Source organism: Lonchura striata, chromosome 1, assembly GCF_050655825.1.
Source record: "Lonchura striata isolate lonStrDom1 chromosome 1, ASM5065582v1, whole genome shotgun sequence".
Classification (NCBI taxonomy): domain Eukaryota; kingdom Metazoa; phylum Chordata; class Aves; order Passeriformes; family Estrildidae; genus Lonchura; species Lonchura striata.
Window position 1 is genome coordinate 71347357 of NC_140703.1, and position 23498 is coordinate 71370854.

Consider the following 23498-nt stretch of genomic DNA (forward strand, 5'->3'; position numbering starts at 1 on the left):
AGGGGGCTGGATGGGTGTGCTGGTTGGGGAAAAGGGAACCCCATCCCTAGTCTGTGTTTGACCTGTAACCATAACCTGCAGAGGACCAGACTGGACTGGGCTGTGGGAAGCAGGCACAAGGAAGACAGACACTCCTCCTGGTGTTACCAGGAGGGAAGGAGAGGGATAGCTGCTGCTGGATCTCGGCAGCAGGCTCTGCACATCCCCCACCCTTCGGCTACCAGTGTGCCAGGAGGAAAGGAGAGGACGGTCTGCTGATCGGGACTGCAGATACAGACTGGACACCTCTTCACCTCCAGCTACCAGCGTGCCTCAGAGATCCCAGGGACAGACTCTGCAGCCTTCTCGCCCTTCAGCACACCACCCCCCTGCCGAGCTGACTTTTTAATAAAGAGCTGAACACTAATAAAGGCATAGACCCTGTTCATTTCAAGATGGTACAACTATTTTTAATTGGTCAAATTTTTGCCAAATTAAATCTGGACTAAAATTTCCATACCAGATGGCATACCTTCTCCGGAAATTTTTAGGGGAAAAAGCCCTCAGATGTTTCCTAGAACAAAACTGGAAGAACACTCTTTCAGCTGTGTATGTTAACTCTTCCACAATCCGGGCTTCAATGCTGAAATTTGACAGGCTGGCTTCAAGAATACAGCATTTGGTCTCCTCAAAACAATGTATGAAATCTCTGAAAATTAATCTTCTCACATTAAAGGCCATTTTAAGAGCTGAAATCGAGAGCTTCAAAGCCCAATCTTGCTCTGCCCTCACAGTGACCCAGGGCTGTGGGGAATGAACTGTTCCCTTGCTTTGCTCTGCCCAGGTGCTGCATGTGGGAACTCGGACTAAGTCGCCTCTGCTGGGTCCGCAGCCTACCCACGCAGCCTAGAAAAATAGAAGCATGGCAAAAACAAGGAAAATAAGTTTAGGGATAAAGCACCTTTTTCTAAAACTTAAATTTTCTTAATTGTGCTGGCACAATTGAGATACAAAGTAATAAACCAATTCCTAACCCACTACTAACATGTTCTACACTGAGACTGCTAAAATACCATGATTACCAAATACACAACTACCAGCTTTTCCATTTACAGTAGGAATATCCTACTTTCACCTTTAAGTCAAGTAATATTTTCATTGAAAAACCTCATGTAATGCTTTGGGAGCCAAGGGAATTGGGGGAATACTTTTTAAAGGGAGTGGTAAGCAGGAGTGCCAAACTCTATTACCAAGCTTGTTTTACAAAACTTGAAATATTCTGCCAATAGTGAGGCCCAAGGCTTCTCCATGATTTTGGACATGAGCAATTTCCTCCTCTGAAAATAAAGAGATGTTTGAAGATAAAGAGACATTCAAAGACAAAACAGAAGAAAAAGAATGGAAAGAAATCCTGTTTATAAGCATCTTCCACAGTCAACTTTGAGTAACCAAATGGGCCACCTAGCAGGCTGCATTTTAAGGTCACAGTAAGACTCAATTCAACTAAATTTCTTCCTTCTAACAGAGAGCTCATGTTGGGAAAATCTGTTCTCTTCCCCTGCTGCCTGGAATTTAAACATTATTTTAGCAGCTCCTACCAGTAAGCACCTACCAGTAGGCTTAGAGAAGCTGGTCAATCTGCAAACTTATTTTCATACCGATTTATTCTTACTTTCCTGCACTTAAGTATTCTTGGGTATCTTCAACTCTGTGGTGCTCCCCAATAGTAACATGTGGCATGAAAGAAGCAAGAATAAGAAAACTCACTTTGTACACTGCTGCTAACAACAGCAATACTTATTGTAGTCATGATCAAACTACATAACCTTGTGGAAAATCCTCGGAGGGACAACACTAACATGAGAGGTGCAAACTTGGAAAAAATGGTTACCCTCAATACCACTTTGAGCAGACTTTAATGACAACAACAAAAAAAATACCTACTAGATTACCCTAAGAAAGTATAAAAGATGTTGCTCTTACAGTTTGAGCAAACTAAATCAAAAAGTTGCCATCTTTAAGAGTTTCAAGTTTTTATTATAATGCTGCTTCTTAACACTGTCGTTTTCAACATTCTATTGAATTTGGAAGTACAACAGCATCATAAGAAATATTTGGCCTCTGGGGGAAACAAAACCCTAATCTGTGCACAAGTAAAAGAAAGGAGGCCTATTACACAAAAGGCAGATTGAAAAAAGAAGTTTTTTCATCTTACATACCAAAAATGTTGTAGAAATGTATTGACACATTACAATATATCCTTTATTCAGATCATCAGAACAATTCAAAATTCATCTGAGTAATAAATATAGCAGAATAAAGTACCAAAGTCTTTAAATCAGTGATGATCATTCTAAATTTATGTTACAGTTAAAAATCTCAAATTCAAAATTAACCAGTCACAATGTAGAATTAGTTTTATCTATAAAGAAGGAGATGCAAAATTTGACTGCAGTTAAACATGTGAGGGAAACAGACACTTCAGTTTTCAATTACCAAAGGGAACTCTAAATGCAGTATCTCTTCTACAGAAAACTAAGGAATCTCTTAACTGTTTATGCCTCTAATTCCCTAAAAATAAAAAAACCTGCTAATGAAAGGTAAGCCTACTAATAAAATGTGTACTTTTTTTTTAATTCTACATGTTAAATTATAAAAATCAAACACAATAGCAAAGTGTAACATTTAGGAGACTTGGCATTTTCATTTTGTGGCATCATTCCCTGCCTCTTCTCCCAGGTCACAAAAGTGATTATTTTTGGATTTATTTTTCAATAAATTAGAATCACTCTAGTCATACAAGAGATCCAATGAAGTCTACAGGAAGTAATAATTCAGTTCTTGCAAAGTATAAATGCACAAATGCAGATTTTGGAACTGAAAGATTTAATACTTTTACACTAAATGCCCATGATACAACCACAGCAAACATTTAAATACAAACCATAAGAACACATAATTTTCTAGAAAGCACAACAAGATGAGGACTTGGTATCCATTCAAATGATGACTTGAGAGAATAGAATTATCTGTTTCCCACAGATACTATCAACACCACATTCGTGCACTAAATCTTGCCAGAATAAGTTATTTATACCAGGAGTTCTAATTGTTTTGCATTTTGTACCTATTAACTACCAACCCAGTGTGTTGGAGAGCCAAGGGGCAAAGGACACAAGAGGCTCAGGATCTCAGTGCCTTCTTGGCATCGGTTTTCACATCACAGCACACTTTTACAACTACACATTCCCAACACTAGTGGCACAGTTCTGCTGAAAGGAAGTAGAGGAAAACCAAATTAGGGACAATGTCAACAAACTGGACACACTCAAGTCTGGGTGACCAGGTGGGCTGCATTTAAGGGTGCTTAACGGTGCTGGCAAATGTCATTGCAAAGCCACTCTGTTCTCTGCAAAAGGTCACAGTGCACACTGACAGATTCCTGATCATTGGAAAAAGGTAAATATCACAACCCTCTGTGAGAAGGGCAAAAAGGTTTAGTGATATTATAGGCCAACCAGCCAAATCTCAGTCTATGAAAAGGTTATGCAGCAAACCCTTCTTGGAAGCTTTAAGGAGAGCAAATGACTAGGAACAACTAGCAAGGATTTCCCAGGGATAAACTGTGTCTCATCAACCTGAGTGTCCCATACAATGAACGACAGTGAAAAAGCACTGGATGTTACCTTGACCTTAGCAAAGCTTGTGACATGATCTCATCATACATGCAGGGCCAAATGAGAGAGCCTGGACAGCAAGCAGCTGCATGGGGCTGAGCTGCTGAGGTTAATCCTCAACAAGCACGTAAACTGCCTTTAAAACTGAAGAATGCAGTAAAATTTAAATTTACTAAGGGTCATTGTCACAACAGCTGAGAATGAGGAAAGTTTCAAATTGTAAAGACATTTGAATGTATGGAACCCAGCAGTTACCACTTCATACATTTCAATGTACAATGCTGAACTGGTATATCTCTGCAGAATGAGATAGAACAGTTCTGTGAAGACAGAGGCTAACAGTCAAGTAGCAAAAATTATGTGCATCAGTAGAAAATAAATTGTACAGGGGAAAAAATGGATACTAGCTACTGGTACAAGAGCTGAGAAGTCACACTATAAGCACCTGACTTCTGAGAAACACATTTAGGTCAAAACTTGTCAAGCTAATGAGCACACACAGTAAGTCTCATCACTGACCCTGTACCTTCAGGTAATCCTAAAATAAAAGAACAAAATCCTATAAATAATTATCTCAAAAATATCTGAGCTAACAATGATGCAATGACAACCACTTCATAATCTTGTAATTTACTTTAACAAAACCTGCTGGTTTTCATATATCAACATGTTTTTCAATTAACCTGACAAAAAGAACTGAAAAATACCAAGAAGTTTTGCACAATGGCTTGCTTTGAGTCAATGAGTTGCTGCTGAAACCCCTTTTTCATATACACAGACAATCCTGTCCTTTGTGCTAGAGCCCAGGCACTCCTTTTCTGATGGAGAGGAGCTTGTTCAGGGCTTGTTCTGACCTTACTCAGAAAGGTATTTCCAGATTTTTCCTCTGGTACACTTTCTGCCCCATTAATACATTGAAGTGGCCTGCTGAGTGCTCAGATGAACACTGGACTTATCTAAAAACAAAAAGGAGTCATAGCAGAAGTAGTAGTAGTTCCTATCCACATTTAAGATGACGTTAGATTATCTTCTAACCATTACTTTCTTTTCCCACATCAGCCGGATGTAGTATATTCACATTTGCTAGCCTAAGTGCAGCACCCCCTGCAGAAGTAATTATGATCACTGGAAAAATTCACCATAGCTAAAGCCACATATTTTTCAAAATACGGAAACAATATAAACTAAAATTATGTTCTTCTCTTATAGAGGTTTAAGAAGGACTTGAAAGTTATTTTACTTTTACTGATACTCCATGCATATTATGAATACAAATTTTCAATATTTGATTATTCTACAAATACTTAATTTTACAAGAGCCACTCACAGGTTTTGTCTAGCGAGCACATTCAGTTAAACTGGCTAAAGTAAGTTGGACAAAACCAAACCAGACAATAAATATTAGCTCAAATTACTGCTTCTTCATTTGACTGAACTTAAGCATTTTGAAAAATGCAGTAGTTCTATAACATGCATTAAACGAACAGGAAATAGGTTAACATTATCTTTTTTATCATAAACTGTGTGCCACACAACTAAAGCATGACTATTTTTAAAAGTTCAGATTTATTCAAACCCAAAGTATTTAAATGTATTTACAACAAGCTTTAAGTTTATCCCATCATAAATTCCAGCTTGCTCTTTTCAAGGAAGAAATCCGCCAAAAAGGAGATAAAATCCCAGATTTTGTCATGAAAGCCTCTTATATATTAATATATGAGAAAGGATTATGAATAACACAACTGAGACAGAAAATCTGTGGCTCTGAACTATTTTTTTAAAGCATTTCAGCTAAAAAGAGTAGTTTACAACTCTTCTCTCTTCTACAAAGTTACCTGCAAAGAGAACATGAAAATAAAGGAAGATCTCTTTCCAGGAAGAGAAGGGATTAAAGTGCAGCTGGCACTAGTTAATCAGTAGATGAGAATAAATTCAGTTCATCACGTAGTGACTTCTTACCGTATTTGTCCTTGCCACTAAAAGCAGCATCTTCCACCCATTCTAATACAGATGCCAGTATCAGGACCTCTTTAAATTGTCACACACTCAAGAGTGCTCACTCCCAAAGGGGAGATTTCAGACTGCTTCCCTATTTATACAAAATAAATGTTATTTACTTCTTCAACTTCAAATGTGAGATACACAAAAAATACATGAATAAAAATGCATGGAAGCATGTTAAAAAAAATAAAAACTAATTAAAAAAAGTGGTGATCAACAGTCTAGAGTCTGCTAGACCTAAATGAAGCCTCTAAACAATACAGCACTCCTGCAAAACTTGCACATTGCAAACTCAGAAAAATTGACAGAAACTTCATATTTCATTTAAATTACCCTGCTGTTCTCTCCTTTCACTTCTTTTTTTCCAGAGATGTAAGAACAATATATACCTTAATGCTAGGCAGTGCATATCTTGTAAGTTTGGTGGCAAGTTCTAGCTGAATTAAAAACTTAAGGTCTAGCAGCAAGATCATATTAAAACTAGCAGAAGAAAAAAAAATTAGACTTCTCTCTAAGGTAAAATTTCAATAAATTTGCATGGTAATAGTTTGGTTTCTTCCCCTTTTGAAGACATGTACATGATGCACAGAAAAAAAAAGCAGAGGCAAAAGACAGCACATGCAAAAGCAGGGAAAAAAGGTTGTGCTCTTCACTGTTGCTATTAGCCCCCTGCTGCCCCCGCCCCCATATAGCTTATCCTGAAAGTAATGCTTCAGAATGAGTCTTCTTAACACTTTAACATGCAACTTTTAGAATATGTGCTTTTAAAAAAGCAAAAAGAAAAACCTTTACAAAAGGACAGAAGTATATAAGGTGCACAGTTTATCACTGAAGCTGGTTTAATGGACATGGACTGATTTTACAAGATATCATGTGAAAATAAAAGCCCATATTACTCACCACAATGCTAACACAAAGAAATTAGTCCAGGGGAAAATGCATTAACAGAACTTAATTTATTAAAGGTCTAGCTAAGGCATCAATATTTTTTCCATTTCCCAAAATACTTAGGAGGACATGGCAAGATTGCTGGGCCAGAACAGCATCATTATTATTTCAGATAGCAAGGCTCATGCTAAGAATACTTTCTACTTCAAAATAAATCCTCCAATAATCAGAGCTTTTAGTGGGTAAAGACAAAGTAATTTCCTAAGCTGGAGGAAAAACCATCAACAGCAAGGGCAAATAAACGCAAGGGCTTCTGAGATGGCTGATGTGGTAAATGGCAATTACGGATTCCCTTTTTTCCTTTTGTTCTTAGATTTTTTTTTTTAATTAACAACTTTTGCCACAACATGTAGTTTGGCAGGAAGTTCAAAGCAACCAAGTAAATTCAACAATGCACTGTACATGTGGTTCTTCTGATCTAAGAATTTGCTGCTGTCAAAAGGAAAGTCTTCTCTCAACATCTCTGCTTTGCTGCTCCCAGCCAAAAAATTCCCTCCCTTTATGCCAGCTCTGATCTGTGCCACACTCCTGCATTTTCCTAAGAGTTAGCTACTTCTAAAAAAGAAGTTAACCAATGTTAAGTAAGTTAACGAAGATGAGTTAGCTAATTCTGTCCATTTACAGTAGGGTACAAGGAATAGCAAAACCAGAACTAACAAAGTATGTGGTAAGAGCAAAAGACTGCAAAGGAATGAGTAGAGAAGGGAGGTGGAGGAGGAGAAAAAGCAAGATACCACTTGCTTCACACCCAGCTTTCTAGTGGTAAGACTGCAAGAAGAATGGCTGTCCATAAATCAAAAAACAGAAAAAAAAGGCAAAAAAAACCCCAATAAAGCCCATCTTGCCCATAGGCCTGCAACTAGCACCAGCACAAAATTTCCACAAAGCAGAGAATCCCTGGGATTTGGTTATCTTTTCCTCTCTTAATACACAAAGCTGTAACTTGACAGCCAGCCTAAAACCTAGGTTTTAAATCCACACAATTATGAAGATCATTCCTATGAGATTAGCTGATGGGCAGCAGACCCCCACTCCAGACTCAAAGCTCCACCATGGTGTTTTACTAAAGGTCATGGCAGTCCTACCAAGTACTTTTAGAGGAAACAAAACAACATGTGCCCATACAAATTATCTCTAAAGGAAAAGACTGCTGTAATTTATCTGCACTTTCCTTCTCTTCTCAGATTGCTCTTAAGTCACCTCAGTATTTTTACCACTTCAGAAACTAGAAGCTGCATAAAGAGAGCACAGCATTTCAAAGTATCAACAACAAACTGGGCTAAAGCACAGGTGTACACTCCAGAAAACCATAATTTCATTAAGTAATTTCTATTTTTGGTCCATTTTTCTTCAGTAGTCAAATCTATGACATTACTTGGTTTACCCAGAAGAAGCAACATATTTGTTGCTTTAAAAAAAGCCTAACAGTCAAAAACTTACTACTGCAGGAGCTACAAGTCCACAGATTATATCTGCTTATTTATTTGCCCTTAAGGGAATTCTCTTTCAGAAATGTATCCAGTCACTGAACAACTGTTTCTTCTCAATGATACTCAAGATTTTAGAGACTTTGACTGTCCCTTGCTGTCACAGACAAAAGAATCCTTGTCCATGGGAATGACTGAAGTTTTCACACAGTACTGCTCCGCATTTCCGAGTATTGCTGTTGGTTCTGTGATGAAGGGATTAGAAGCACTTACAATACTGAAAATAAGACTTACAGCAACAATGGCACTGTGCTTTGTGCTCCATTCCACTGCTAGCAAGTTCTGTGATTCTCTCCGCTTTTTCGCAATTGTTTGCATTGAACTGGCAGTTTCATGGAAATGTCATTATAAACTTCACAATTGTTTTCTTAAACGATAATTAATTTGTGTGTGTAAAAAAAGGACCATTTTCCCAAACAAATAGCTCCACATCAAGTAAAATATGTTATTGGAAGATCATGATACTCAGGGTAAAGTCATCACGATCAGTCCTTGCCTTCAGTATCCCAAGTAACAACACTTATCAGCAAAGCTCCCCAATTATTTATGGCAAGTGATTTCCAAACAAAACTTCTGAGTAGCACAGATTCCTGGGAAATACCACTAATGACTTCTCACCATTATTTCAGATCTCTAACTTCTCCATCCAGAGAAGGACCATCTCTAAATTCAGTTTTAGTCTCTGGTAGGAGCTTAACAGGATGCCTTTTGAAAATATAGTTCATATTACATAAACTGCATTGTCTTTAGTCTGTATATTAATTCCATTGACGCATTTTAATAGACTTACAAAGTGCTGAATGTGTTTTGCAAGACCCTACTCTCCATTTCAGCACCTATCATGGGACCACTATCTCTGCTTTTGGGTCACCTTATCAATTAGTAGTTCCCACTTTTCCAGAAAGTCCTTTCAAAATCTCATGTCACCACTGCCCCTTTCCAGTCTTTCATAACTGAGACTATTTAAAGCACGGGGTTATACTTTCTGGTCAGAAATTTGCTCTTTCTGATGCGCAAAGATATCTCACCTTGACAACTGTCTGCACTCCATGAATACCTAAGTTTGAGACAGATCCTTCAATCACTGTCTTCACTGCTAATCCTTTAAGTTATTTCATAATGTCTACATTCACTTAGCTCCTATTTCTTTATTCATCATCCACAGAAGACTTAATTTTTCAAAGAACATATCCTCATTCCCAAGGGCTTCCTTTATTCTACTATTTCAGCATGTCACATTTTTTTAATTGATAGGTTTAGAATACCTATTCACCCTCAGTCACTGAAAGCCCAGCAAAACTTCAAAAACTGTTCCCAGTAGCTTGCGACACTTCACTATCTTAGCTTTGAAAGGCCATCTCCTCCCACCACCACCACTCATATTTTCAACTGAAGTGGTACTTCAAGCAGGTTTGTTTTTTTTTTTAACCCTCTATATATTTGGCATATGCCAGGAGCAAAGAACAGCCCATTTTTGTCACAGACAGTCCTCAGTAGTATTGGTTTGCATCTAATCTTACCCTTGGGCCGGGTCCCAAGTTCATCCCCCCTCTGTGCATGCCCTATCTGTTTCACTAAGTTACTACTCAATACCATGAAGATTTGTCTTGGCATTCCTTCCTGCCCAGAAGCACCCACCTAAATTAAATGAGGCTTAATAAGCCATTCCTTGCTGTATTCTCTGCTTTGCAGCCTCACTGATCCAACACAGCACAGGCAAACAAGTCAGGCAGATGTAACTGCAGCCCTAATGATATTGTTCCCCCGCCCTTACACTCTACCCACAGACCTTTCTGTGTTGCAATAGCTGGTCTTTTTTTAATGTCTTTTGGTATCTGACACTCTTCTGGCAGAGTCACATAAGCTTCCAGTTGGGCTTTCATACAATAGAACTAACATAACAGTGAATGGCACTGTTAGCACGTTTAATTGCAAGGGGTTGTTTTGTTCAACCTTGCTTAAATAGGATTGATGTTCACCCAAAAAGAAATGAGAGATTTTGAAAGCCAAGCTGTTCAAGTACAAAAAGTTAGATAAGATTCAAATTGCAGTCAGGGATAAGTTTGCTTCCTTGCTGTCTTCAAGTCCCCACAGGTAAAGCTTGCTCCAGTTGCTTTGATTAAGCTCCATACCTTGCACAGAAATTCTGTGAGAAAACACAGTTGATGAAACCTGACTTTCCAAGGCTTCATTGTGGGATTATCCAGTTATCTGAATGCAAATTGTAATTGGAAGTACATCTGAAGTTAGGGCTCCCCAGTCACAGGGTAAGGCTATGCCTCCCACCGAAAATGTATCTTGGCCAGAAATACAAAGTGGAATCAGGAGTTTTCTGCAATTCAGATCCTTTTGTATTTCAAGTTCTCAGCTGCACTTATTTTTCACACAGACAGTAATGAATTGAGTCTTCATTTTTAGAGCAACTCTCAAGTGTCCTTTATTCAAATGTCAACATCTTGTATGCAAGGTGTTACAAGCACACAGCAGAGCTTTCCCAGAAAAACAAGCAGATTGTTTCAGTGACCTTTAGCTGTGTTCTTGCCTGCTCACAAAACGTGTATTTTTTCAAGGATAATTTTAATTTTTGATGTTTAGGCTAGCATCTGTAGTTGAGAAAATCATTATGCTCTCTTGAACATTTTGTCCTTTAAAAAGTATCTGTAGCTTTAATCATAGCTTATACAGTTCTTTTCCTGCAAATTCTAAACTGACTGCACAATATGCTTTGCCATACTACCACTTAGCACTCAAGGTTGTTAAGAAGCTGTTGAATAGAAACTGTTTTCTGAACAGCAGTATCTTTTTGCTCGAGTATCACACATAATTTTACAAGCACTCTTTGGCATCCAAATATTCTTATGATTAAGTCAGTCTTTCACTAGGATATATATTAAAAAAAAAAAAAAAAAAAAAAAAACCAAAAAAAAACCACACCACCACAACAAACCAAAAAAACCCCACCCATGCAATAGGGCAACATCAGTAGAATCCTCCATTAAAAAAAAAAAAAAAAAAGAAGACTATTAAATGGTATATCCAGCACTTTTCCTATATAGGCTGCTAAGGACTTCATATGCTTCTGTATAAAATTCAATATATTTATTGATAAAATCAAAGAATGGTTTAGGTTGGAAGGAATCTTAAAGATCATCTAGTGATTTCCAAATTCAAGCAGCTATCTCTCAAATGGGAAGCCTCAACACAGAGAAGTTAGCAATTCATTCCCAAATAGCCTAACAAAAAATTGTAACTATGAATAAAGCTAGGGCTGTAATCCCAAATGTGCTATTATGGGGCTTGACAAGGTCTCAGAAACCATTTGTTGAGCCTTGGAGGAGACAAGAGAGAACAGCAGGCTATCCAGGCAGAACACAAAACCCTCCTGAATGATTATCAGCCTGCATGTAGCAGTAACATGCAGCATTACTTGCCAAGCTCACAAATAAAAGATGGGGAATGGTGTGGGGAGAGGAGCATGAAGATACAGCACTGGGAGGATGAAGCCTGAAACTGAAACTTTATTCACATCCACTCACAAAACACAGGCTCCTCTACTCAAGATTGCTTTACAGTAGGAGGCTACCAGAAAGAAAAGCAAGCCTTTTGTTAGCAGCAGTGTTCTCTGACAACCTGCACCTCCTGTACAATCAACACCCTCAAAAACTAACCCCTGCTCTCCAATGGAAAATCGCACACGCATGACAGCCACTCCATGCGCCCACTATTTACATATATTGCTGTAATTTGAAAATCCAGAATCAAACTACATGGAGACATTTGGTGGGGTTTTTTTGTTGTTTTGCAACACTACTTTCACAGCCTCTTCTCTGTACTTGTCATAAGCTTCAGGTAGAAATGAAATACCAACTCACCTTTGATGCAGGGTATGAAAAAAAATCAACACCTCTGTGACAAGTTAACAAAAAATCACACCAAATAAGGTCCAAAGGCCACAGCAGGACTCTCACAACCACACGACCTTAAAAACCTATAAAGCCTGGAGCCACGTAACCAGGTGAGAAGGGAAGGAAGAAGATGGAAGACAGTTAAAAGAGTGGCTGACCAGAAAAATGTAAGAGCACAAGACTTTATGCAATATGGCATGCCTACCTCATTATGTAGATACAGTTTAATTAGGAACTTTGTAACTACTACAGTGAAGGATCCAAAAGAGACTCAGGGCATATATTTTAAGAAGATAATACCACATATTACATACATAAATAAAGTTTGTGGCATTTAGAAATTCCACACCATTGTTGACAGGAGTCAGAAGCCAAAGGCTTGCATGCCAGCTCTGCGGTTCTCACCACCTGCCTGCAATCTCCACCAACCGCTTTGGGTCAAAACAGTTGAAATCAACACACAAACATTCAGCCAAAAACAACAACAACAAAATCACCAATAAGAGAAGACAAGAGTTGTCTGGAAATTTATAGTGAAAACTAACAGCATGAGGATCATGATATAACTCCTGTAAAGTCTCCATACCAAACTAATCAGGAAGCGTCAAGTCCAGCCCCACTGTTTCACTTCTCACCAAGTAAAATTTGAACTCATTACCTCTACTTGTGGCACTCCCGAACTCTATGTAATGTGGGAAATTGAATTGTAGAAAATTCTCAAAGCCAAGAAATGCTCATAATGTATTATAATTAGAAAATAGTAATAGCATAAATTATAACATCTCACTCTTCGCATGAGACTAAAAATAGAATAAAAGTTTTTAAAACGCCTCTCAGTTACCCACCTATAAGTCAAAAGGAGGCTTAATCTGACATGCACCTCTCAGTAAACATCAGTTTGATATAGACCTTGATGAAGTAAGTGATTACTTAGCCACTGTAACTCAATCAATACACCCTCACAAACACAGACAAACTGGAACTAATCTGCTAACCACATTATGAACAGCCAGAAAGTGGCTTAGTGTTTAAAAAACAAACAAACAAACAAACAAACAACCAAAACTCAGAATTCCTGAAGCAAGCAAAAGCAGGCTCTTCTGCATCCATTCCAGAGCTTGGCCTGATATCTAAGCAAGCATCTTAACTTCTACAGTTGCAACAGTCAGAACACATTACAATGGTCAGAAGTGACTGGTTTTGACAACATTACAGTACAGACACTATGCTGTTATCTTTACCCTTTGACAATGGGTAATGCAGTTTATCTATGCTACAATAATATATTTTATGTTCTCCGGAAACATTCCAGGTCATCCATCTTCAAATGCTGTGAAACAAGAAGAGCACAAGAATCTTGCACATTACCCAGTCCATTCATTATTTTATCTAACTTAAACAGTTCTGCTTTCTCTATTTTCCAAGATAAAGATTCCTCATCTCTTCCATTTCTCTTTATACAAAAGTTTCTGAGAGAGAATCAAAATTCTTGCAGTATCCTTTTAATTGGTAGGTAGAAACTATGACATACCATATTAGAGATTATGCAACCCAATAACTTACTGTTCATCTACTAGATTTCCACCATTCTATTTCTTTTACAACTCATACAGACCCTCAAGGGGAGAAAAAAGTAGATTAGATTTGACTGCTTGAAGCATGCAAGATGTATTTTCATAATGCCAATTACAATGTGTCAGTAGGTTCAAATTAAAAAATGTTCCCCCACCTACAGCAATATTTCCAACACTGAACTCTAAATGCTGAAATTAGGAAAAAAAAAAAAGTCTAATTCCACTTGTGTTTGGGACCAACATCACTTCTCACAGTTCCTGACAACAACTAAGACAGCACCAGTTTGCTTAAGTGTTGGTTTCCCACCTTCAGTGTCACCACTCAAATCTCTTTCCAAGAGATTAGGAAAGCTTTCAATAAAGCACCAGGAGACATTTTTACAGTTCAAGACCCTCAATTATGCAATTTTTTTGCTGTTGTAATTAAAAAGTTAGATACTACCTAACAGGGACATTCAATAGTTTCTTATTCTCATCCAAACCACATCCAATAAACAGGAAAAATTAGTATTTGGAAACACACCAAATTACCACTGAAACAGTCGGTCTTCCCCCATAGAATAAACTTCTCTCTCAGATTTCTGACTACAGCTGTACCATAAAAAGGAAGAGCCAAGAAAGCAGTGCAAGACCAATCCCAGTAAGCTTGGGACCACCGCTGGGACATTACCACGTGCTCAGCACATGGTGCCAGTCCCAAGAAGGTCTGCACCTCCTGTGCTGAACAAGCTGAGCAGCCAGGCTTGCACAAGAGACCCCAGTGTCCCGCCACCTCAGTCTGCTGGTGACTGGCACTCAGCTCCTAGGGAGCTGCAGAGAAAAAAAGTAAAAACAGTGGATCTGCATATCAGTTCAGCAAACAAAAACTGCTGCCATATTTTCCAAGTCCAGCCTAAGTCAAATAGGTAGATTTTATAGCTGGGTTCAGCAGTGTCCCTGAGGGAGCACCCAAATGGCACATAAGGCAACTTACATGCAAGAAATAACTGACATTTTCTGGTCCCCCCCAAAAAAAGTAAACTACCCTACAAATACTAGAGATGAGCAACAGCCTCTTTACCTGAAGACTGATTCTCAACATTCCATGTCTGTGTACCCTTCCCATTAGAGTAAAATGCTTCTCTGTACACCTTTCTGGTATAAAAATAAAGCCCATCAATACACAGATTTTGCTCTAAGCAGGTTTTAGAGCCCACTTCAGGTACTGCATAGATGAAAAAGAGACCATAATTCAATAAAAAGCCAGGAAGATTCAACCACATAGACAGACCACAAACTTAAAATAGAATAGGTTAAAATAAAAACTCCAGAATACCATTTTGCTTCAGGCAGTGCATCAGATAGGGCTCAATTATGATGCCTGACATTGTCACTCAGCTGATTTTGTGTTCAGTTGGGTCAAGTTTGGTAGTTAATATGTGAGAAACGTCCATGGAGCTGTATCTGGTGATCCTCTGAGATAGACCAGTAGAGACCCCAAGCCTCACCTCATGGCAGAGGGCACTGCAGGGCTGGACTGGCTTTTATCTTGGAGCAAGGCATGAAAGAAACCCGGGTTACACTCCCATCTGGTCACCAGCACACATACTATAGCACATCTCTCCTGCATTAGAAGGATTCTCACTCCATCAAGATTCCTGAAAGACTGTCCTCCAGAATATTCCTGTGTAGTTCAAGTGATGGAACTAACTTCCTAGGACTAGGATACAGAGCTGCTATCTAGTTTTCAATTGCCTTACAGCACCTCAGAGACAGCTGTAAAACCTGGAAAGCAGTAAAATAAAAAAAAAATGGAGGCGAAGACTGCAGTTGTACTACAGACACTGCTCCTGGTATTCTTGAACTGGGTTTTATCACCAAAGGCCTTAGAAGATACATTTGCATGAACTGAGCTACTAAAATTTAGTTATTTTCGTGATCCTTCTACCTCTTAGTCATCCATAGTAGAAAACTTCATTTAAGAAAAAGCTGCACCAATACTGTTAACGAAATATTTGCAGTCCTGCAGGCCACTCTTCAAAGTACTCTAAAAATTACCATGCATATCTTAGAAGATTTGTGTTATTTAAATTAAGAATTAGAATCATGTAGCAAAGTTTAAAGAATGCTTGTAATTTTAAGGAAAATATAAAAAAGAAAGTTTGAGTTCTATAGACTATAGAAGCAACTAAAAAAATGATTGATCCATCACTACTTAGTATTTGGGGAATACTAAAACAATGCAAGAGTACTTTTTGAATATATGCATGTACTAATAAACAAATACTGAACTCTGTTGCAGGTACCCCCCACCACAGGACATAACATCCATTCATCTATTACTACAGCTTCAGGAACATTAAATGTCATTATTTGCTTCTATGCTTTAACTGATTCCCTCTGGATAAAAGCATGTAAACAAAACCTTCAACTTTAATCCTAATTCCACCCTTGTAATTTAAGATCACATATGTACAAATGTATCACAAGCTACAAAACCATCTATGGATGCTTCTATTTTACATATTTTAGTGACTATCCAAGGGCAATTACACAGGTTATTTAAAAGAAGAAGTGTTCAGAAAGCAGAAAGGCAAATGGGAAGCATTACAGAAAGGGATGGGAAGCAAGGCACTAAATGAACAACAAAGCAAAGAAAAAAGGAGACAATATATATTGCTTATCTTTTTTTCCCCACAAATTTTAATAAAATACCATACCTTGATTTCCCCACTCACCAACAAGAGTGAAGATTTAAAAACATATACATCCTACTGTAAAACCACCTTTGAGCAACTATCAATTTTTAAAGCAAATAATTCAAATTTTTCCTGAAATTTCTCAGAACAGCACTACCACCAGCATTTTTAAACACTCTCTCCCAAACAACATCAAGCAGACGGATGATTTCACCAGAAATGCTTCAGCAGTATGACATGCTGAATTCCCTACACCTTACTGCAGTCCAACATGCTGAACAGCTGCAAAGCTGCCTGACATAAACATCAGAAACGTAGCCGTATCTTTCAGTACCTCGACTTATTTTTCATATTACGGATCTCGGTATGGGCATAGAAACCAGGGCTAGCTGTATCAGCAGCGTTGGTACCTGCATATAAAGAGACTTGAGGCAACAGCCCATCACACTTACAACTGGTTTTTATTTCCTTTTGCCCTCCCAGAATAGAAAGGAAAAATTCTTATTTTGCCCAAATTCTATGAATGGCTGGAGGGATCTAAATATAAAAGTTCTGCAAAAAAAGCAGTTACCTGACTCCTACCATCAAACAAACTTCAGGCTAAAGTAACTGTGCTGCAATTAATATCAGCATATTTAAGACAGAGACGAGACAACACAAGGTGCAACCATTTTCATTACAGCTGTTCCCTAGGTAATAGCCAGAGCATTTCCTTCTAGAACCAAAAGCTTATGTAAACATAACCAGATCATATTTTGGCCATGACTGACCACTGCCTGCTTTAAAAGTTTATTTATCCGATGTAAAAATAATAGCCAGAATTTTAAAATGCACCTTATCTGAAAGACAGTATAAGGAGCACCACTGCAGTGAGACTTTAAGAGAAAGACTAGATGCAATTCAAAATTTAGGACCTGCTACAGGAACAACCCGTGCCTCTCCCGTTTCTCCTCTCCCTACTTCCTATTGTTCCGCTGTTCAGCAAGTGATGCCATGTCACGGAAGAGGGAAACCTAAATGACACTTTCATTAGGTCTTTCTTCAAAATGTTTATACCAGTAAATTAATTTACTCAGGTCTGTAACAAGAACTGGTCATACACAAAAGGTGGTTTAAAGCATTCTAAAGCCCCAAAAGCACGAGCAGACTTTGGCTTCTGAAGCAGCCAGCAAGACGACCCAAAATGGTGACTACAAGTAATAAATCATATTTTTTAAAAAGGCATTGTTAAAAACAACAACAACAAAAAAACAGTTATATGAAGCCGATGATCAGGCTGAACAGTATAAGCGGCCACTGATATACTCATAACGAGAATCCATGAAGGGAACGGTTTCCCTCGGGCACGAAATTTGTTTCTGCAAGCCCAGCCGCTACCGAAACACGACTCCGGCACAGCGCCGCGGGGCTGGCGACGCTCGCAGTCACCCAGGGGGAACCAGGCGCCGGCCGGCCGGGCTAGCGCGGGGCTCAGCGGGCGGGATCAGGCGGGGCCGGAGGAAGGACGGCACTAAGCGGGGAGCGGCGGGGAGGCAGCCGAGCCTGTGGGGCAGAAGGCGGCCGGGGGAAGGAGGGCGCGGGCGGGCCGGGGTCCCGCGCCGCTCGCTCGCTCACTCACCCGTCCTTGCGCTTGGCTTTGTAGACGTGTCCGTAGGTGCCCCTGCCCACCTTGCAGCCCTCGTACTCGAAGAGGTCCTCCACCCGCTCGCGCTCCCCGGTCAGCTTCACCTTGAAGTCATAGTCCATCTTGGGCGCCCGCCGCGATCCGCCGCCGCCCCCGGCAGCCGCGCCCCGCCCCGCCGCACACACCGGGCGGCGGCAGCAGCAGCAGCAGCAGCAGGAGGAAAAGGAGGAGGAGGAGGCCCCCGCGCCGCCCCGCGGAACATCCAGCGGCGGGGCTGCTCCCTTCGCTCCGAGCCGCAGCCCCCGGCGCTTCCTCCCTCCCTCCGTCCCTCCCTTCGCCCCACGCCAGGAGCGGCTCCGCCGCCGGTCCCGGGCGCGCTCTCGGGGCCGCGCCCGCGCGCGCTGCCGCAAACGGACGTCGCAAACCGCGGGCACCTCCCCGGCCGCGGGCAGCGCACCACGTGGAATGGGCCGTCCCGGCGTGCCTTGCGGGCGCAGGCGCACGCCGGGAGGTGTAGTACGGGCGGAGGGAGGCCGGGCGGGCCGCGCTGCGCTGCATGCCGGGAGCTGTAGTTCGTGGGCAGGGCACGAGGAGCGCGGGGCCGCCATCAGCAGCCACGGCGAGCAGCGCTCGGTCCCTTCCCGGGTCCTTGGCTGCGGTGAATATTCCAGTCCCCGGCTCGACCCAGGCGGGCGAGGGCAGACGCGGTTGGTTCCTCCTGCTCTGAGCATCTCTTAGCACCACTATAATTAAGACAATTCCACGACCGTGAACATGGACAAAGTCAGATAAGCACAGAACATTTTCAGTTGGAAGGGATCCTTTAGGTTCATCGAGTCCAGCTCCTGGCCCTGCACAGGGCCATCCTCAAGAGTCACACCATGGACCTGGGAGAGTTCTCTAAGCACTTCTTGAGCTCCGTCAGGCTGGTGCTGTGACACTTCCCTGGGGAGCCTGTGCCAGTGCCCAAACACTCTCTGAGTGAAGAACCGTTTCCTAATGTCCAACCCAAACCTCCTCTAACACAACTTCAGGCCATTCCTTCGGGTGCTGTCACTGGTCACCACAGAGAAGAGACTGGTGCTTGGTCCCCTTTCTTCCTCCATGAGGAAGTTGCAGACTACATTAAGGCCTCCCCTCAGTCTCCTCTGCTCCAGGCTGAACAGACCAAGTAATCTCAGCTGTTCCTTCACCAACTTGGTTGCTTTGCTTTGGACACTTTCTAATAGCTTAATGTCTTTCTTATATTGTGGTGTCCCAGGCTGCTCACAGCACTCAAGACACAGATGGGTGTCACAGTGCTGACAAACCTCTGTGGCTGCTGAGATCAGTCCGGATATTATACAAAAACTGTTGTGTTTAGCAAGGACCTTATAGGTCACCAGTAACTGGGCATTTCCCAATTTCTCTCCATGGCTGTCACAGTCACCCATCCAACACAAAGTCAGCCAGTAATCTTGTAGAACAAGCATCTTGGAACTAAACTAAAGCGACAACAATCTTTCTCATTACAGCCCAGCTTTTGGCATTTTTCATAGTCATGCACAAATGTTCCACATTTCATGTCAAGAATGCAGCACATTGAGTAAACAAGTGGGCACTCAAATCCCCTAACTCAGAGACATCACACAACATGAGGGCTCCTGAAAGAAGTAACAACATATTCTGGTATCTTGTGAAATCATCTCAGTTTTCAAATACAAATCTCAATTTTGATTTACACATTAGCACTGATCCCTGAAAATTGGATCGGATTGTGCCTGCTTCCCGAGCTGGCATCACTCAATCAGACTCATGTCAGATGCCCACAGTTGGACTTGCAGTATGTTCCTATGTAGCTGTTAGGGATATTATGTATGTTGAATAAAGCAATTAGGCAAACTCTACAAAAAATAAGTGTAACTGAGAGAAGCAGCAAAATTACACTTTATTTGCCCAGCAACTCAACTAAATTTTACAAAAACATTGCCCAGCACCTCACTACACCAACCAAACAAACAGGTCAAGGCAGCCTAGCACAGATCAAACAATCTGGAAGATACCGTCCACCTCACAAAGTTCATCTGTCTCAGCCCCATCTCTGCTTTCAGGGTTTGCTTGGCTTTGGGGATTTTCAAGGACAATAAAGACCAAGCCTGCATGGCCAAACCTACCATGTACAGTACCTCTGGCCTGCTCACTGCCCTCAGTCCTATCAGCAGGGGAGGTAGCAATAACCACATTTTGGAACTCTGTACTCTTCTTTGCATTATTAATCTTTTTTTTGTGGAGGCATTGAACATCCAAACTCCTCCACATGGATCCAGTTACTGCATGGTAATTAATGGTTGGGATTAGTCCCGAGCTGAAACATTGCAGGATGTGGAAGACAAAAAATGTCTGCTTAGAAAGGAAAGAGATCATGAAGGAAAGCATGAAAAGACAATCCAGATTCATTTTCTGATGACCTGTGCTATGTTTCACATTTGCATAAAACATTTGGAAAGATTTCCAGACTTTGACAAACTCTAAGAAGTCAAAACCACACTGAGATACCCTCTTTCCCAGATTGTCGATCCTTATGTAAAAATGTTTACAAAATTGCTTGAATGTTTCTTTCCTTAGTTTTACATGCCATTTGAATTGTATGCCTTCCAGAACGAGTATAGCTGTAAATCTACTGCATCTTCGCTCTGTTTCCACTTCAGGTATTGAAACCAATGTTTGATTTTACCATGTCAGACGTCTCCAACTAAAGAGAGATTTGAAATAGAAAGCACACATTGGCTCTTTTTATGAGAAATAAATATTGACATTTTAAGGTCAACTTTTAACTCTGTTTCATGGAAAGTTGTATTCTTTTTGTGCTTCATTTTAAAAATCTGTCACAGTGTAATGTAATTTCAAGGAAGAGTTTAATTTAAGGTCCGCTCTTCAAAAGACAGACAAAACCAGGATCTGGTATTCTTTGACTCTCAGATCTCCATCCCCACAGAGGCCTTTTCAATTGATAGGATTTATCTCTTACTGCCTGTTTTTCATTCCCTTCTCTCATGCTCTCTCAGGACTGAGTTTAAAAATATATGCTTAACACATCCTGCTGAAGTTGGAATTTTAGAGCTTTCCTCTTTCTCTGTTTTCCTCTAACAACATTCATGGTTTGCTTTATCATATCCTTCTGTTCTGAGTTTGTGTAATTTCTAGTATGTCCAGAACACACATGCTTTTGACATTTTTTTGTTTGTCACCATCACACCTGTGAAGGATGTCTGAGTTCTCTGCAGGAAAGCCACTGTTACCGTATTAGCACAGGTAACATGCAGTGGGTTGGAGGCAGTTACCAAAGTCAGCTGTGACCAGAACGGACAGTAGTCAAGGAAGGCTGACACCATTAAACATTTCTGAATGTATTTCAGGGAATTGTCTTTCAGGTGAAAGCCTGGGTTGTCTGGGAACAGAATGGATTGTGACAATAAGTAAATCCTGTCACTTGGGGTATGGGAGTGTGGAAGAGGTTTTACAGTGACTTCTCTGAGCCAGAGAGAAGTTTGATAAGAGGATCCTTGAAAGAATTTCCTACCAAGGTCGTTGACATAGAAACCAAGAAAGAAAGGATAAATAAAAGAAACATGCAACTGTCGATTCCAATAAGCACTTTTTTTGTCTTTTCTGACCAATGAGTAAAGTGTAAACTTATGAGTTTTGTAAGAATGTATAAAAAGCATGCATACTATAATAAAAACAAGCTTGAAGCCTCCTGAAAATGGAGTGTTGCTTTGTTTTGTGACCATCTCAACTATGACATGGGAGTATCAATACTGAAAAAGATGGTTTTGGGAGGGGTGTGTGTTTGTGTGCTTGTGGCCACAGTGTTAGTGCTAGAGTCAAAGCTTGTGAAGCAAAGCTTATCTCTGAGAACTGTACAAGTTACTTGCTCTTTGTTTTGAAGTCTTCAAAAATAGAATAAGAATACAGAAAAGTAAACTTTAATATTTTAAACTTTAATATTTAAAAGTAAACTTTAATATTTTTGCTTTCTCATCTTTGTATTTTATAAACAGATAACCTACAACACTCAGTCACATCCCCATGCCATTAAAGTGTCTGCTCATTCCACTTATTAATTTCTGAAATCTGAACATACTTTTGCGTTTCAGAAAACTTTTAATGAAACTGTAGCTACCTGCTAAAAGTTTCCCACATCCCCACAGAGACATTCTTTAGTGGTGTGACTGAGGTGTTCCCAGCTTGGTATTGACTGAAAAAGTGCAGTCCTGCTAAGTGCTATACATCTTCCATTTTTTGTTTAGTCCAGGGAAAGCTGAAGGCAAGACAATAACGTGGTGGCACTTTTTCCTTTTCTGTATGTAAAGAAAAACTGTAATATTTGCACAGTCTGATTATTTTTCAGAAACCTTGCAGGTTTTATGTGCAGATGAGTAAGCTGAATATTGGCAGCACTTAAAAACAGATTATTTAATGCAGATAAGTGCTGATTTTACAAACAGTTTCCTGTTTGTGAAAAATGTGCAATGTGTTAAGGTTTGGGGTTTTTTTTTATTATTATTTTCCCCTCAACTATATTTTACTATAAAATTGATCTAACAAAGCATCCTAGATTCTGGCTGGAGTGTAAGTTACTAACAAACATACATCAGTCCTTTGGATCCAGGTTCTGTATAGGAGAGTTGTGCTTGCATTCAGTGAAACATCTGTTTGCCAGACTTGGGACCACCTACGGTAACAATCAGCCTTGTGTTATGCTCCTGACAGAGATTCAGTTGTCACCATCCCTGGAGGTATTTAAAAGACATGCAGATGTGGCACTCGGGGACATTGTTTAATGGTGGACTTCGTAGTTCCGGGTTAATGGTTTGGACTGGATTTTAATAAGTAATTCTCTGATTCTACCTCTGCAAATCTTGAAAATTCAGACCATGAACTTATGGTTACTTTTGTTACTGAGAAGAACCCTGCCTGAGGGGAAATAAACCCTGAAATTAAATATTACTTTATATTATTTAATATAATCCTAGAAATATTCAGGTTGGAAGGGACCTCTGGATGATATCTAGGACAATATCCTGCTCACAGCAAGGCTACTCTTAAATTAAGGTTGCTTGAGGGTTTTTCCACTCAACTCTCTGTGGAGGGAGATTCCGTAGCTTTTCTGGACCTGACTATCCTCCAGGTGAAATTTTCTGTCCTTCTCTCAATACAAATCCTGCCTCTGTCTTTTCAGTAAGTTCCTTGTCAGTATTGTCAGGCTGCCCATTATTCCAGCTTGAAGTCCTAGGGCCCACAGCCTCTCTCACATGGCAAGTGCTCCAGCCCCATGATCATTTTAGTGCACAGCGGTCATCTGGTCCAACCTAAAGCAGGGTCCCCTAGAGCATATTATGCAGGGTTGTGTCCAGATAACTTTTTGAATATCTCCAGGGAAGGAGACTCCACAACCCCTCTCAGCAGCCTGTCACTGTGGTCAGTCATCTATCTGCATGTGAAGAACACATGTGAAGAAGTGAAGAAATTCTTGCTCGTGTCCAGGTAGAACATCCTGTGCATCAGTTTCAAAGAGCCCATTGCCCTTTGTCGTATTGCTCAGTACTACCAAAAAAAGCCTAGCCCCATTCTTATGATGCACTA

At 40.3% G+C, this 23498-nt stretch overlaps 1 protein-coding gene across 11 annotated transcripts in view; it reads right to left on the reverse strand.

Annotated features, from left to right (window-relative positions):
* The window catches only part of CDK8 (cyclin dependent kinase 8), a 98593-nt gene extending 80291 nt beyond the window's left edge, over positions 1-18302 (reverse strand). For 2 of the 11 annotated variants that reach the window (XR_014955597.1, XM_085580397.1), the window contains exon 1: positions 512-17838. Coding sequence is in view for 10 of the 11 variants with exons in the window: in XM_085580397.1 (XP_085436523.1) it covers positions 512-720 (209 nt within the window). In the remaining variant the exon portion in view is untranslated. Of the gene's footprint in view, positions 1-511; positions 17841-17867 lie in introns of those variants that run through there. The other 9 variants (XM_085580380.1, XM_085580377.1, XM_085580413.1 and 6 more) reach the window with 8 other exon arrangements.
* Between the last annotated feature and the right edge of the window lie 5196 nt (positions 18303-23498).